At 37.1% G+C, this 18,503-nt stretch overlaps 1 protein-coding gene across 1 annotated transcript in view; it reads left to right on the top strand.

Moving 5' to 3' along the window:
- Positions 1–18,503, top strand: part of LOC139129799 (tyrosine kinase receptor Cad96Ca-like) — a 42,878-nt gene that overhangs the window by 8,584 nt on the left and 15,791 nt on the right. The window contains exons 7-12 of the mRNA XM_070695484.1: positions 536–752; positions 912–1,022; positions 1,681–1,868; positions 2,331–2,453; positions 7,183–7,294; positions 7,539–7,635. Of these exons, the coding sequence (XP_070551585.1) occupies positions 536–752; positions 912–1,022; positions 1,681–1,868; positions 2,331–2,453; positions 7,183–7,294; positions 7,539–7,635 (848 nt within the window). The remainder of the gene's footprint in view (positions 1–535; positions 753–911; positions 1,023–1,680; positions 1,869–2,330; positions 2,454–7,182; positions 7,295–7,538; positions 7,636–18,503) is intronic.

The raw sequence follows: 18,503 nt of genomic DNA, 5'->3' as shown, positions 1-18,503 counted from the left end.
TAGGTTTTGAATATGTCTTGAAATGACATTTTTTAAACAGTAGCGACAGCGCACGTGCTCTGTAACTGTTTTAAGTTATGTCTGTCTTCTCCATATGAAAAGATAACGAAATGAAGGTATTTATTCGCTGACATATATATATATATATATATATATATATATATTATATATATATATATATATATATATTATATATATATATATATATATATATATATATATATATATATATATATATATATATATATATAATATATATATATATATATATTCCATTGCCATATAATCATTTAATGTGCGCTATTGCTTGAGAGAAATTCAACATGCTACCGACTCACTTTCACTCTGGAATAATGTTGTCGTCAAGGAGGCCTTGGTCGTGAAACAATAAGAACGTGTTGTATTTTTTCCTTCATTCAGATACTACAGACACGCTCTAATATATTAATATTTCAATGGATGGATTAGTCATTTCAATATCTTTCTTTCACTGAATTTGATTTGCTATATACTTTGCCTCTTGATTTGTTGAAAGGATGAATATGAACATTACAAAACGATGACACGTTGCGTAGAAGGTAAATCTGTGTACATGAAACTAGGGGAAAGGACGCCGTTCGAAATCTCGCGTGAGTTTGTATATCTGAGAGAGTCTTTGGGTGAGGGCGCCATTGGCAGGTTTGTTAAGGCCGACGCTTGGAACATCGCTGGACGAGAAGGAGTCTCAAACGTTGTTGTGAAGGCGTTGAAAGGTAAATACACGGTACTCACAAAGTATGATTATTCAAATTTTAGAGCTTCCCTGCTGATATCGCTCTGTTTCGTGGACGGTTTAGATATGTACACCCTTCATCTGAGATCTGATTCACTTATTGTTTTATTAATTTGAGGATTCTTTTGCGTCATGTAGAAACGTCCTCTCGATGTTGACAAAGTGGATTTTCTTAAAGAGATAGACCTTATGAAATCCATCGGAACCCATCCAAATATTGTATCTTTACTAGGCTGCTGTACGGATTACGGTAAGAGGCTAATGTACTTCATGGAAGACGTAGAATAACGTTTACGCATATCTCCCATTTCTAGACTTCGAACGCTGATTTTTTTTCTTAATATCTGATGAGCTTAATTAAACCCTGATCTATTGAAACTTCAAACTTTCTTGAAACATTCTTTCATTTCTCTTTGCATTTTTAAACGTCTAAGATGAAAGCTTAATTTTCTGCATCTGTAAAAAAAAAAAATCAAACACACACTAACTTGCAATTAGACTTTTCCCCATACTTTGATTGCGTATATCCTTCGCATTCTGATTGTCCTTCTAAAAAAGGGATCCCTTCAAGCTCAACGAACTACTCGTCACTTATGCCTCCTTCTTTTATTGATTTCAGCTAAAACATTTTCATTTCGATGCTACATTGACTCTACATGTGTGTTTGCCAAATTTGTGACTTCCCTATACGAGCGATGTTGGTTTTTTGGTTTGCTTGCAAGTGGTTGACTTGGTTTATCAACTTATTCTGTTTGTGTGACCTGGCTGGAGTCTAGTCGTTTTAATGTTACCAATCTTAGTATCAAAGAACATCGTTATTGCAAGAGATCAAGACACCCGAAAAATTAATCAAATTATAAACCGAAAGTGTCAGTCATTTGCAAGCGGAGTGTTTTTATTTTTTCTAGAACCAGTCTACATGATTTTGGAATTCATGGAAGGAGGTAATCTCCAAGAATTTTTAAGAAACAATAGACCTGACAGAGGCAGTGCCTATATCAACATAAGCAATGTCAACAAGACCTTGACAAACACTGTCCTCGTGACCTTTGCACATCAAGTGTCTTCCGGAATGGAATTTTTATCATCCAGAGAGGTAATATATTAGAAAGAATTGAAATACTTTGTATAATACATTTAAGCAACTCGGTAGATGATATGATTTTGCAGACTTTAACATAGTAGAATTTTTTTAGAGTTATTTAATCGTCATAAGCATACATTGATTATGCACTTTTATCTGTCAATACCTAGCAAAGATACCACTAGCAAATATACCACTCTTTGACAGCAAAGATACCACTCTAGCAAAGATACCACTCTTTGGCAGAGCATAATCCAAACTAAAGTGGCTATGCGTGATATTGACAGACATCGGTGCATCCAGTATTATTTTCAGTTTGAGCTAAAAGAATAGGTAAAGGGCTACTTAAATCACACTGAAAGCACCAAAATATTTTCATATTTTTTACATTTCCCGTGGTTTGCTAAGCTGTCAATTAACGTCACTTGCATCGAGTGTTCCAATGCCATTAACCATGAAAAACGTCTTTCCCAGTGCGTACACAGGAATCTGTCGGCCAGAAACGTCCTCCTAGACAAAGACACCGTTTGCAAAATATCTGACTTCGGATTGGCTCTTGGTGTAGTTGACAAACCTCAATATGAGCGCAAGACGAAGGTGAGAGTATATGTATACACATGGCAGAGACATTAGGTGCCAGTCACTCGTAGCACTTTTGACTGTTCAATATGAGAGGACTGTACCGTAACCGGTGGGTTTTTTTTTTTCTGTATTATCTTCGGAATCGAAATATGAACAGATCATATCGAAATTTTAAAATAAAATCAATATTATTGTGAAAGGTGGAGCTGCATGTTGCCAACAAAGTTTTTGTCAAAGCAACATTTGTCATCAAAGATGACAAGGAAACCCCGTCATACTATATTTCTAAAAAGCAGAGACCCAATAGTTTAGTATGGTAGCAATAATGGATGAAGTGGGTGTATATTAGGGTGCAAAACTCAATTTTGGTATTAATGATAAACATTAATTTAATTCAAAAACTGCACACAATTTTCTGAAATGTAATATTTCACTTGAAAGAAGAGTATATGAAGAAAAAAACAACTATTTGTTTTGCATTATCTATCCTCATTCTAAATTGCAGTGATTGAAAATTGACACTCAAAAAAGTGTTCAAAATCATGATTAGCAAAATTTAAAATGCCTCTTATTAAATAAGAACTTAATTGTCAAACAAAAATAGTCGTTATTTATAGAGCAATTAAATAATGTGAAATTTTCGGAAAATTTGTCTCAGTCAGAAAGGAGTTAAATTCTTCGGAAATATGAAAAACATTAGGGCTAAACGCGACTGTAGTCATCGCAGACCATGACTAGGCAATCAGGACAGTAAAAGCAAAACGGTCGGAAAAAATGAATATGAATGAAAGAACTATAGATATTTATATGATTTTTTCTGGTTTTTTTTTTCAATTTGATAACTTCGCCGGGCGTATAGTATATTGGGCACGCGAACAATAATCTTTACGGCCCTGATACGGGTTTTGCGGACCGAGGTTGTACGGCGGAAGGGCCCGAGCGTGCGAGGGCCCGTACGCCGTACGACCGAGGTCCGCAAAACCCGTATCTGGGCCGTAAAGGTTTTATCATATACCTTATTGAACGGTTGTGATATGTTTCAGTATTTATCAATAAAATTTTGTTAAAGTTATGGGCGTAAATTAAAAATAATCATGAGCCACGCAACTTTGCGGATTAATATGTACGATGTTGTCATTTGTTCTGTTGTGGAACGCGTCGCGAGCTTGTTCTATGTGAACGCCAATGTCACTACAGACTGAGCACAGATGAGTAGTTGATCCTGCTCGTTAAAATACATTTTCTCTGCAAAACATCGAGAGGAGACTATCAAGCACTCGTTTTAAACCAATTTTGATCGGAATAAGATTCGAACTGTCTACAATTTGGTTCAAAACTACGAGCGAAGCGCATAGAAACGGGTTCGAATCTCGCGCTGATGTGCTTTCGAATGGAATGTACGTGGATAGCAACGCGCGTAGCAACGACAACGAAAAAGTTCGAAAATGCGCGCACACTACCTTATTTGGGCAAAGTGTGCTGGGCTTGATACTTAGAGGTTATTTAAGCAATAATGCACCCCCTCCCGGCCCATAATGGACGAAAGCAAACTTTGTACGACATAATGTACGAGGCGAAGCCGAGTACATTATGAAGTGCAAAGTTTGCTTGAGTCCATTATGGGCCGGGAGGGGGTGCATTATTGCTATTATTTTATAGTTTTGGCAATGCCAGTGAATTTGTAGTTGTATAAAACGAATAAAAAAGGAAATTTTAACTGAGTTTGAAGCCAGTGAGCGTCGTCCAGCATGATCGGCCCTGAATCCACACTGCACAGTGCACTGCACTGAACACGCACGTTCAGCACAAAAAATGACCAGCACTTTCACGGTTCATTTTGAATTGAAAAACGATGTATTTTCGAAGGAAATGAAAAGTAACTGCATCCCTACCGTCTATATCAAACTTGAAACATCACCTTTAAATATCATGCCATTCAAAAAGTCGACACGGTGAAATGCCAGAGATGGAGAAAACGGAATGTTCATGCATCGACATCAGTATGATCAGCGAGCTGCATGGTATCAGCTGATCAATACGATCATTATTATGTCGCTAGTAGTACAGCATTCATTGCTAACGATATCAACAGAGTTCAACATTGTTATTCAAATGTTTATATTTCAATAATAATTGTGTCTATAAATTAATTTTCGGTGGCTTCTTGAGAAGAGCTATTTTATTTCAGCGAACGACATAACTTGACGTAAACGGGTGCTTGAAAGGTACATGTTGACAAACATATACTGGAGGGTTTCGGTACCGTCGCGATATCGAGAACAAGGCAAGGTAAAATCACAGACATGGAGAAAAAACGATGAATGAAAGTTGTCTCCGATTACAGTCAATGCATCAGAATTAGGTGGCCGAGATGTTAGATCAACGGAGAGTCCACGGTCGTCATGATTGTTGGTAGTAGCTGACCTTGGACCGAGACTTTGAATGGCTCCGTAGTATGTCAGTAGACAGTTCCGGTTTTTTACATCCATGATGACAGCAAGCTGCCGTTGTTGGCTCGTTTACGGCTGGTTCGAGTAGCCTTTCACGCTTGCATCGTTTACATGGCCACTGACATGCATAATATGCCATGTGTCAAACCCAGTATCGTCTAGGAGTTTGCAAACGTACTGAGTTCTGTTTCACCTATACGGCAACGAAGCGAACCATGTTGTAAACAAACGTAGGATACAACCAGCGTATGCTGAGCGCCAGCCAAACAGACGACAAATGCATGCGCGAGGACTCAAAAAATGTGATAAATCGTACAGTAAGACATTATTATCAATATTGTGCACGATCATCATGATTTATAGTTTTGTGTATTACATGGTTTATCCGATATTTTCCCTCCTTTTAAATGCGCAGTCCTTTTTCGTTTTCCAAAAAAAAACTTGCTCGCTGTGGGGCCGCAATGCTGAATAATGGAATACATTATCAGTAATAATGTATGGATATGACGTCACAAAATTCACTGGTATTGACAAAGCTATAATATAATACCCAATATCGCCTGTTCCTGTGTCGTATCAGCATGAGTGTCATTTGTGCTGCGTCAGACACGAGACGAAGTCGAGTGTCTGACGCAGCACAAATGACACGAATGCTGATACGACACAAGGAACAGGCGATATTGGGTAATAACCGATTTATCATATACCCATGCCCATAATTTTAGGGAATTTTTACTAATAGAACGAAAAACCTTTAATTTTGAGGCTTTACTTTATTACGCCTTGCGCATAAATATCAGAATGTTTATGTGAACAGGCTTCATTCATAAAGTATACGACGAAGATGTCAACATCACGCGCGACATCGCTGCAAGTCGTCCATATCTCAATGAAACCCAAGAAGAAAGACACCGGGATACAAAAATCGTCATACAGAAGGAGCATTTTAAGATGCAATATGCTATTACAACTGTAACCGATCAAAAACTGCTCAGCTTTAAATCTGTCCTGATTTCGATCGTCGTACGGCACGGAGCTCGCGCGGAGAGGGAACGCCATTTTGTTAGTTTACCCGTAGAGTTGCCATGTCAACAGTCGTCGCGCGCGCGACATCGCTGTCACGCCACGCGCTCACTACCTGTTCGGTGGAGACCGTGCACAGTGCCGGCGCCGTGCGAACGGCAGAATGTTTGCTAGAACTTGACCAAAAAAATACCATGGGAAAACATTTCAAGACTCAACGTGATATTTCTGTATTTTGCAACCAGAAATACCCATGTTCCTCGAAGCCCTTCAAGTTTTTACGTCGGCGACATCGCTTCGCAGGCGGGGAGCGGCAGCCATTTTGTTGTTTACGTTGTTTACCAACAAACTGCTAATGTAGTTCGGGAAAACTCTAAAACTGATGACGTTCATCGTGCATATCTCGACGTTTACCGTGAAATATCACGGCTGATATTTTACGTTGAACGTCACTAGGATGTAGCAATATGGGCATGGGTATATGATAAGGCAACTTATTACACACCTGTAAGAGCGCCTTTTCCCATAGGTTTACATGGGTACGTGAATCTAGGTATATGATAAGACGTTTAGAGTCGTGGTCATTAGCAACGGGTTAACGTTCCCTGGCATTGATCGTCACTTTACAAATAAAATGATTTCAGCCTTTAATTAAATTTTGGACGCTTCGGGATCTGCATTAGCTGCCTGTTTGCCCTTCACTACCGAAATGCCGACGTTGATTTTCATTCATATGATGTCACAAGTTGTTAGATTTGCAGTTTTTAATTTACACCCGCTGTGCGATTAGTTGTTGCGCATTATGAAAATTCGTCAAATTATGTCAAATTATGTTTATTTGATTCCTTTGTTTATTTGATCAGTATCTCAATAGTATTAACGGGACTATTTCGAGAAGGAAACAAGTTCATGTACGTCGATCTCGTTTTCCGCATAGAAGAAGTCCCCACTGTTCATATTCTCCTCACGGCTGCGTCAAGGACCTGCAGGAAATTACGCCTTCCTTTCTTTTGCATATTATTTCTAGTTTTGCTGTCTTTTGGGGGCTATATCGCAACTGAGTGAATAAAGTGTAGGTTTAAATTTTAAAGTAGGTAATTTGTAGTCTCAGCTTACATATGATCCTCTAAACGACTTGAAAAAACGCCACGTTTTCCGTGAAAAGGAGACTCTAGAGCAGCGCCCATAGTGACAAAGGTTGTAAATTCTCCATTTTTGACATAAAGCGAAATCGACGTATTACTACTGAATCGTTCGTTGGTTTCTCGTAGGGTAAATTATCATTTCGTTGGATGGCTATGGAGTCCATTAAGGATGGTATATTTACGACAAAGAGTGATGTCTGGTCATTTGGCATTGTCTTGTGGGAAATTGTCACCATGGGTAAGTGAAACGTTTTTTGTGTCTGCTGAATCACAGTTTGTGGCTCAGTAGGCCTGCCTTTTAGTTTTGTGGTGTTTTTTCCACTATTCTTTGTAATTGCAGCGTATTACAACGGAGTGTGTTAAGTTAAGCAACTACTGTAGTTTCAAACTGTTCAATATATTTTAGCGTCTCTTACATCATCAAGTGCATTAACACAGATATTATCTAACTAGTCTTATGTGGTATATGATTACGCTTGCAGGCAACATACCATATCGGGGACTGTCAGAACAGGAAGTGACGTCATCATTGAGTGAAGGTTATCGAATGCCAAAACCTTCGCACTGTGAACAAGAGCTGTAAGATACGTGTTTCATTCAATCTTCACTTTGGTGGGAGCTACGGTCTCTAAGATGACGTAACTTTATCATTTATTGAAATATTTCTGATATTTGAAATGTCCCCCGGGCCCCAAGTAGGCAATTTAGAGAAAAGCAATTTGTCTGAGTTTTCACAGCCCTGTGCATTGCATTGAATACCCGATTATAACAATTTATTAAAGAAATCACAACCCCGATAAGCGGCTGTTATGCTGCCATCGTGAACGTTCACATACAAATAAACTCATTCCGTTCGTTTAGTGAATAATCACGGCAGTGTTTGCTCCCCATGAAGAGTCATATGTATCATGAAATAATCATTGTTTCTTAAAGGTATTCAATAATCGTGAGCTGTTGGAATGAAGACCTGGAGAAAAGACCAACTTTGATGAATTGGCTGCGACTCTACAGAAAATGGTCGATGATGAGAAGGTAACTAATAAGATTGGCACAGTCAACTAGAGAAACAAAAACTAGACACAGATAATGTGTTGAATTGAGACTAAATTAAGCTAATATATTCATGATTGAACAGAATAAAACAAAATGATAAGTATATTTTGTACGGAAAGTAGTAACGGATTTCTAATATAAACATTCTTAAAGATCAGATTTTTTTTATCATCGTAGACAGTGCTCAAGATCTTTTTCGTCTCTTATACAGGTGTTTTGTTTCAAGTTTCAAATATTTTTCAAATATTAAAAACCAAATTCAATCATACACACCAGAACTACAATGTTCCTGTGTCTTTTCTGTTTTTATAGATCTACATAAAATGAAGGACATGGACTGATCGATGGTGATTAACGCGAAATCAATTACTGAGGAAGCATGAACCGGCATTTCTGGATTCTAACTACCTTAGCTAAAGGATGACGAGCAAACAATTAATTGTAGAAACTGGGAACGTATTTTGTACTTCACATCATGAAAGCGTACATACGGTATTCAAACAGTTCAATGTATTCTCTCTATGCCAGTTTTAACAACCTGATAACTGTATATTTTAATTGTTTCTACAAGGTAGCGATTGCAAGGTTTTTGAAACATATACGTGTAATTTTTGCTTCTGATAATTATTTCTGATAAATGAAAACTCCTTTCATTAGTGGAAATATGTAGTTGTAGACAAGGATGACGTCATTATCAACTTTCAGAAATACTCTTCTCAATATGACTCTATTAAAATCAGCAAGGAGTGCAAAATCTTGTCGAAAATAACAGATTTGACTTATAGTTTTGTAAGTATATTATTTTCCAAAACTAGTCCCATATGTTTTATTTATTGTGACACAACACGAGTTTCATTTAGTCTTTCTGACGTATGAAAATTCTCAGTTAGGTTATCGGTACGTACATATAACAATCTACTCGGTAATGAAATTTAGTTAATCTCTTCCAATACTACATTTTGTATTTCAATGGAAAATTTAGGTAGAGGAGAAACGTCAAAGGTAACATGTGCATTACGCTGTTATCACATTTAAAAATCATCCATACTATTTAAAAGTTTGTTGTTTTTATGCCGCAAATGACCGTGATGTAAACAAGGAATTTACTTTAACTAAATGAAAGTGTTTTTATATTTTTGCCTCTGGTTCTACAAATCAACGGTTTTCCTCTAAGGAAATGATGACAGTTTTTTTTTACATTTTTTGCCCGTGGTTCTACAAATAAACGTGTTTTCCTCTGAGGAATATCAGTGTAACACGGCTAGTACCTGTAAAGTTACATTTTATATTGCATGGAGACATACTTTTCTTCGCTGCGAATGAGAAGACACCTTTATTCAACGCATTCTCTTCAAAAGCAACGAATTTTAGGTACAATTTTGCCTGTATACTTTTTACTATAGCATGAGTGCCAATTTAACACGTCAGAGTGTTCATGCGAGACGCAAAACATACATTACTTAATGTGTATCTGGATAATGTGTGATAAAATATGCGCAATAACACAGAATCATGTATATATATATCTTTAATCTCTGTTTCAGTAACTTAATTCCTTAAAAATGTAATCCTTGGTCATTTTTTGTTCTGGGAGAATAAAGCAAATTTAAAAATGAATCTGTCGTCATTTAACGTAAGAGCATTTTAATTTATCATGCAACAGTTAAGGTAGCCTAGTTAATTTATGTACTCCTACTAATGACATCAAGGTAAGTCCAACAAGTATCATATCCTTTGAAAACCACAGATCCCTCAAAATAAGCTACTCTCTTATAAACCAAATGGAAATCTGCTGCAAGTGTGATTTGAAAATATTTTCCGTGACTGTTTAATTGAAATAAGGGAAACCCAATATCAAGGCATTCATCGGTGTCTTTCAAAGTTGCTTTGCAAATAGATATTTAACTTGCAACCATGTAAATATAGGCCAGATGTTACCATACTTCTTGTCTACTACCAATCAAGGAGCGCGTGCTACCAGAGACAGTGAACATCGATATACAAAGTATTACAAAATAATGCAAACAGTGAAAAACAAAATAAAAGTAAAAAATCCTTCGGGAAAAGGACTAAAAAAATACCTTTTGACTCTTAAGAAAGTTACCTATTAGTTGCTCATCGTGCCCGCTGCTAGTGTTTTTTTTTTAGGGTAGGGGATGATGAGAAAGGCGGAACGCTTGAACCCTTTTCAATCGGAGAGTTTGAACAAGTCGACCAGTTGAGAGGTCCTTATGGATTCTGTGATGAGCCAACTGATATTGAGTGTGCTTTGGCTGACGCCACACAAACTCCATACACCAAAACTGGACAAGTTAGTCTAATATGTGACTTACAGTCAGGATTTATGTGTTTCCACAGCCAACAAACTGGCGACTGTTTCAATTATGCTATTCGATTACTGTGCCCCGAGCCCTTGAAAGATGATTCCAAGCACGCCTGCGTGGAAAACAATGGCCTATCCTTCGAGTTACTTGCACCTTCCTGGATGGTTGGAATGATGACCTTGGCATTAAGTCCTCCTGTCAACACAGTAATGCCACCGTGGATATAAGTGACGTGGTAAATATTCTCAACAGTGACTGGAATTATGTGGGAAATAAAATGGTCTGTAAGATGTAGACGGACGATGTACTATAAACCTGTAGAAAAATGAATAAGGCAATAATTAAGACATGTAGATTATGTCATTATATGTAAATGCACGTACGCAGAGGCATGCACTACGAAGCAGATAGATTCCTTTTGAATCAGCGTGACTTTGATGTGCAAACTTAAACACCCTTAGCATTTAATTAATGCACAATTATTGCATCGGGAAATAGAATATCATAGGTGCACAAACAATTAGAGGTGACGATGAGAGAGAGAGAGAGAGAGAGAGAGAAAGAGAGAGAGAGAGAGAGAGAGAGAGAGAGAGAGAGAGAGAGAGAGAGAGAGAGAGAGAGAGAGAGAGAGAGAGAGAGAGAGAGAGAGAGAGAGAGAGAGAGAGAGAGAGAGAGAGAGAGAGAGAGAGAGAGAGAGAGAGAGAGGAGAGAGAGAGAGAGAGAGAGAGAGAGAGAGAGAGAGAGAGAGAGAGAGTTTGTGTGGATGCCTTTCTCTCAGTAATTATCTGTATTTTGAGAGGGGGCCTTTAATTTAAACAGAATAAAGCGTAAACCTTTCCTTTCCCTAGATTTATGAAATATTTTGGGCCACTGCTGTCGCTGACGTGGTCGACTTCATACAGCGCCCTCTCTTGAGGTAAATTCCAAGTCTCGACTTACCTTTGTCTTTGCAGATAAAGTCGTGTATTAGTAATAAACAGATACAGAAACAATATGGTTGAAGTCAAACCTCTAATAATGTCACGATTACCCATGACTTGTGATGTTGTTAGCAGTCACTGCCATAGTTGTGCAGACGTGTGTCATTCTGCATATCGTACGACAGATTTTATAAATTCAATATAATGCTATTGGAACCTTTTCTGACAACAAACTAAATTAAATCATACCAGTATATTGATAGTGCAAATACAGCAATCTGATTGGTCGAGACGCGAAAGGAACCTTTGTTTATTGGCGATATATGGCCGGCTAACGCGCCAGCTCTCAGCTTGAGGAAAATTCCTTTATGAAGTTCCACGCCAGAATTTCAATATTTTTATGATATAATAGCAATAAATCACACACGATTTTGACCATTTCACTTCATATTTCATATTTTGACCATTTCACTTCATATATGCACTCGCTATCGCTCGTGCATATATGTAGTGAACTGGTCAAATTCTCGTGGTATATCATCGCTGGGTGTGCCTTATTGCTTCAATGTATAACAATTAAAATTTTGTCCAATTCATTGAAATGCACAGAAAAACTTATGGCTGTGACAGTGCGATGGTCGTAAGATCACAGTCGCGTTCTCCGAGGACACCAGACTTACTGAAGACGATGTGATTACGGCATTCACCGTGGCCGCAACTAGACGAAATCAGGATGCTTCTATTGAATTGCGAGTAGATACTGATAGCGCGAGTGCTATTAAAGTGAACACAAACCAGTCAGGTGAGTGGAAAGGGGACAATTTTATTCTATATATTGTTCGAACAAAACAGGGTTAGGTTTGGCCTTAGGGTTGTTGAACTGTGCAGACATTTTGACCCACCTTTATGAGCTCTGGTCTCTTAACCATACCATTGACTAATTCAGGACGCGACTGTTGCTGTAGGATATTGCACCTCTTCCATTTGCGAGATTCAAAAGTCTTGAAATCATGGTCTTTGCACTTTTTCAGTCCATTAAAATCGCAAAATCTGACTATTCTTTCACGATTCGACGATGACAACTGGTAAGGTAGTAAGCGCCTCGAAATTAAATGAGCTAAACTTTGCTGAAACTTTCCAAAAGCAACTCAAACCATTTGCTTGACAAATCCAGAATAAAAATTAGAGTCACCGTGTAAATTTTCGTACCAGAAAATGCAATGTCCGAACATTTACCGATATTTGAAGTTCAAAATGACTGCCACACCTGTGTTTAACTCTATGACGAAAAATACAATATTTTCGAAAAACTAACACGTTGAAATTGTTCGTACTCCAAAGCTTTACATTGAGCCCCAACAAGTGGATTATCAGAAATGAATTGTAAAATTTGTGACTTAGTCGACATAAATATTGAAATATGCAAGATAGTACCAAGTTATGCTTTGAAAAAATCGAATATGTACAATATCAAAGTGTACTACAGCTGCATGAAATATTGATGTGAGATTGCTATGGTTGAGTGACTTACAGTAATACTTTGTAATGTATTAACACATTTGACAGCGTGCCATTCTTGATGCAAGCTACATCATTACAGCACCTCCCTATATATGCTTTGTTCTTCAAGTTATTTCATTTAATTAAAAAAACACTCTTACTAGTACGTGTCTGTCTGCCAGAGGATGTCGCTCTCATCTCTGAGATGCTTGTAACGTATAAAATTACCATAAGAGGTTATGGTTATGACTAACGCTCCAGTGGTTTTGATCGGTTTTATTTTTTTTCCTTTTCTTCCATTTCAGTTACCTCGTCCTCTTCAAACACTGGTACTATTGTATTAGTTGTGTCACTAGTTGTCTTCATTCTAATAGAAGCATTGGCGGGAATTATAGTCTCTAACTTTTATTACAGAAGAAAACTACAAGATAAAGTAAGTTGCTAATACCTAAAGAGTGTTGGTCAATTTTCATTCAATTGAAAACTCGGTTGACTTTACACCTCTATCATTTCCATTCTTGTTACCCTTATAAGTTAATTTGAAACCTCTATAAACAGTCATGTAAGGAAACCATCTATACACTAAGGGAAACATACAATAGGTTCATTAACTTGGTTTCATTTAATCCATATCTTGTTCTTAACTCAAGGCTGACCGCACACAAGACTCAACATTGGACCCAATAGAGGTAAGGATGCTTATGTTAATTTATTCTTATGGGTTCCAATACGTGGTTGTATGTGATTCACAACCGGAGTTTTTAAGGAAAGAATTTAGGAAGTTGGCAATTGAAATGATTCGGAAAGACCTATTTTAATTTCTCACACACCGCAAGCTTAGAATGGCGACTACAAATAACAAAAAACTTATCATCACATTTTAAAATTTCAATGATTAAATAGTGTTACGCCCTTCTCATACCTCCCTGATTTCAGTTGTTTATTGACGCAAAGCAGTCTGAAATCATGGAGGAAGATATGAGGAAAGTATTACAATATCCAATGTCTACTAGGCGTAATTTTGTCTTTAGAGATTAAAATATTGCCTACAGTGAATGAAAAAGAAAAAAAAGAAATCAATATACACACGAGTCCCCGCCTTAAATTTTGACTTTGAGAGCCTAGTACATACATACATACATGCATACATACATACATACATACATACATACATACATACATACATACATACATACATACATACATACATACATACATACATACATACATACATACATACATACATACATACATACATACATACATACATACATACATACATACATACATACATACATACATACATACATACATACATACATACATACATACATACATACATACATACATACATACATACATACATACATACATACATACATACATACATACATACATACATACATACATACATACATACATACATACATACATACATACATACATACATACATACATACATACATACAAATATACACATATGTATTATGCACCTCTCTCTCTCTCTCTCTCTCTCTCTCTCTCTCTCTCTCTCTCTCTCTCTCTCTCTCTGTTCATAAGAATGACAGTGAACATTACACATCGATCTCACCTCGCGTAGAAAGCGAATCTATGTATATGAAACTTTCGAAAAAGACAACCCTGGAAATCTCACGTGAGTTCCTGTGCCTAGAAGAAACTCTTGGCGAAGAACTCTTGGGTAAAGTTGTCAATGCCGAGGCGTGGAACATTGCTGGCCGACAAGGAGTCACACATGTCGCTATAAAGTTGTTAAAAGGTAGATACGCTTACCAATGGATAATCATCTAAAATTGGTATTTTCCCACAAAATATCGTTCTTTATCCCTTTTACGGTGTGTTTTCAGACAATCTTTTTTATGATTTTTATATCCGTAATCTGACAGTGTCGACATAAACTAGACTAGACTTTTGTAACTTTTAGTTTTGAGTGTGGCTATAGTAAGTCCGCAGTTATTTACAATGCCGTTCGATATTTGATCGATGTTCGATGGCTGATTAGTCCGACTCACAGATGATAGGGTAGTGGTCGCAAAAATGCCCCAAATGCTTATTTCTAGCGATGCCAGACAGCCTCAGCTCTCCAACGTAGAGAATTGCCACCGGTCCTACACTAGGTTCCGCAGAGGCAAGAAAGGGGGAGGTAAACGTGAGACGCACAGAGAAAGTCGTGCACAACACCAACGAGGGATAAACGGTTATAATAGAGTGGAGTTCTACGAGAGTATTCTTGCGATGTCATTAATCTTCCTTCTCTGTTGGATTTGTTTTTGCAGAACATTCTCTCGATGTTGAGAAGACAATTTTTATGAAAGAGTTAGATCTGATGAAATCCATTGGATCACATCCACATATCGTATCTCTCCTAGGCTGCTGTACTGAGTACGGTAGAAAGCCAGACACCAATTATCTACTACACAAACCTAGTTTTCCTGAACTTTGAACGCTTACTCGAACAGCTTGTCTTTGTTTCATCAAGCCAAAGCCTATCAGTTCTATAATTGGATTTGTATTTCCTATCTCTTTGTGCACTTGTTAGACATGAAGTTTTTTGAGTCTAACAGTCAACTTGAGTAGGTTTGTGTACGTAAAGGCAAATATGTGCACTATGCTACACTACTCTGCGACAGGTATTATCATTCCGAAAGGTTATAATCGTTTATCAGACAGGTCAGTTTCTGCAGCCTATGTAGGGCATCTTAGGAGATGTAATTAGAACCAAGCCAAAAAAGCCTATTTTTTCTCTGCTCCTCTTGATGTTTTTGTGTAAAGGCGCGATTTTATATTCCTAATGCTTCCATTTTAAAGTATCTTCACCTGTCTTTGAAATGGGAGACGGGAAAACCCAGATACAGAAATCAATATTCTGGTAATACATTTTCAAATCTAGTAAAAGGACAACTATTGAAGTGTTTTTTTTTCAGAGAACTTAAATATGTAAGTTCTAGAGTCACTAAAAATAAACGTTTACAGCTAAATTATCATGAAACACAAACGGATCTTTGCTGATTTCTTCTTACTAGGAGAGTAGCTGTAATATTTGACAATAAAACGACTTTGATATCATCGTTCGTTATTATCAACCACAGTTTATTTTGATTTCTGAACCTAATGTTCACCCCGTCGACCATGATGGTGAAAGAGTGAGAGTACGTTACAATAGCACTGTTAAATTAATCTTGATGCAATGGCCTTCATATGTGTGTGCAAAAAGTAAATGTTCAATTCTTGCAGAAAATGTACTGGCAACTCATTACCCCTCCCATTGACACGTTATTTACCTCGAATGAAACTGATCATTAGGCCTGTGACCCGTTCTGATGTCTATTTTATACATGTGTATGGAGAAACTGAAATCTGACGATAGTTTTGTTTAATACACAAAATTATGAAAACTTGTCATAAGATATATACTACTGCCTCTTTTATATTAAGCTTTACCTATAAACGAGGAAAAACTGACTTTCAGTGAACAAGAATGGGTTCATACACACTTAAAATGATGGCTGGTAACAATCTAATTACAAATTTAAGTTTTCGATGTATTGCTTTTCTCTGTTTGATATTAGCGATGACGTTTGCATCCTACTAATATTATAATTTCCGTCCTTTTAGAACCATTCTACATCATATTAGAATTTATGGAAGGAGGCAATCTGCAAGACTTTTTGAGAAGCAACAGAAGTCCCCAGGGAGGTGCCTATGCCAAATGCACGTGGCAACAGGACATTGACAACGACCAATCTCATGACCTTTGCATGCCAGGTGTCTTCTGGAATGGAATTTCTGTCATCGAGTGGGGTAATACATTAGTAGAAAAAGAATTCTCCATATGCCATATAATAATTAAAACATTAAATAATACATTTGTATAGAGCTGATTAATTTATACCAAGTAAGTGTTTTCTTTAACTTGGTATCCTTTTATCTTCATTTTATTCTTAACGCAAGGTTAATTGCGCAAAGCACTCAACAATGGACCCCATAGAGGTAAGCAAAAATCAGCGATGCTTGTGGAATATACAGAATGATTACGTGACGAATGAACTGACAATGATAAGAAGCAGAATTTCGGAAAACACCCATCCGTAAAGTGAGACAGCAACAAAAATAATGCAGCATGACCTTTTGTTCTTGGTAAATTTTCTGGTAAATTTCAAAATCATCCTTTATCTTTCTTCCTTTAAAGCGTTGTTTAGTTTTTTTTTTTGATGAAGTGTTGAAGTTGCATGTTTTCGTAGATGATGAGGTACGCGTACAGGGGTTTGGGTGTTTTGTTGTTTGTCTCCTCAGTTGGCTAAAATGCCAGTGTGGTCTGTAAGTGATACAACAGTCCTTAGATTTGACCTAATGGCCCGAGGAATTAAGATTAGGAGATGTAGCGATATTTAGGTGTATCCTGTATATTTTTGGAGTTTTTGAAGTTTTTTTGATGATGTTTATGTGTCGATGTTTTGCTTTTGTTGTTTTGTTTTGTTTTTGATGAAGTTTTTTGAGATAGAAAGAGCACTGCATTTTGGCACAAAAGTTTCTATTGGCTGCAGTCCAGTGGTGCCTATCGGTCGTTGTTATGGTTACTCTAAGCCGCTGACGGTGATACCAGAATACATCGGTCAATATTACGTCATCATTCTCAATGTCCACCACCTTCCAGTTCACTCACCTTTTAAACAAGTTAAAGAAAATTATCATTGATATATGGCATTTTCAAATGATTTTCAGTAGATTTTCTTTAATTATTTAGAGTAGTTGAACTTGGAGTTTGTAATTGGATGTATATTTAGTGATGTTATTAGTATATCTGTAAGTATTTTAGATGCGTAAATGTTTGTCTGTAATTTTCAAGGTACACGATTGATGACACAACATGCTGACTTGTAAAATGCGTGATTTATGTGTATTTTAACCACACTGCCTCACAATTAATGTGATTTTGTTTTATTTTAAGTAGATCGCAATTTTCGGCTATTGCGATGCTCCATCACTCGCTTTGATCAGTGAAGACGCTGGTTATTATAAAGGTGGGAGAGTGTAACGCTCTTTCCCTGTAGTGATTTTACCTCGAAGCGTCCCACACGTGAAAAAGGCGTATGAAGGTCATTGATTCAGATATTACGAGAGGAAGATAAGAGATAGTGTGATACTTTTAAATTATTTTGCAGACGTTGTATGAGAACAAGTCTAGAGACCCATTTACCTTTGTAGAGAACTTAGCCTAAAGATATTACTGATCATGATCAGAGCTGAGACGGTACACAACAAAAGGTCGCCATCTTGCTCTAAGGTATAAGGTTGTGTTAAAGTCTAAATCTTGGTGTGCCAGCTCCAGTTACTGAAAGCATTATGATCCAGACTGGTACCTCAGCTTGTGATTTCCCTTACTACGAGCATGACAGTTGTAGCATAGGGACAACGTCAATTTCTCATTGCAGAAAGAATCTTCACAACATAGCTTTTATTAATTCACCAGGAGGTCAAAGTTTTGTTGTAAATCAAAAAGTATTGACTTATTTTCTATAACTACACATTTCTAAAAAACATTTCTCATATTTTTTACTAATAATTATACTACTTGACCTATAAAATGTCTTAGGCAGGTCATCGATAAGTACATTTATCGATTTACTCAATG

Source organism: Ptychodera flava, chromosome 3 (genome assembly GCF_041260155.1).
Source record: "Ptychodera flava strain L36383 chromosome 3, AS_Pfla_20210202, whole genome shotgun sequence".
NCBI lineage: Eukaryota > Metazoa > Hemichordata > Enteropneusta > Ptychoderidae > Ptychodera > Ptychodera flava.
Note: the sequence above shows the minus strand (reverse complement) of the source record. Positions and strands in the feature narration are given on the sequence as shown.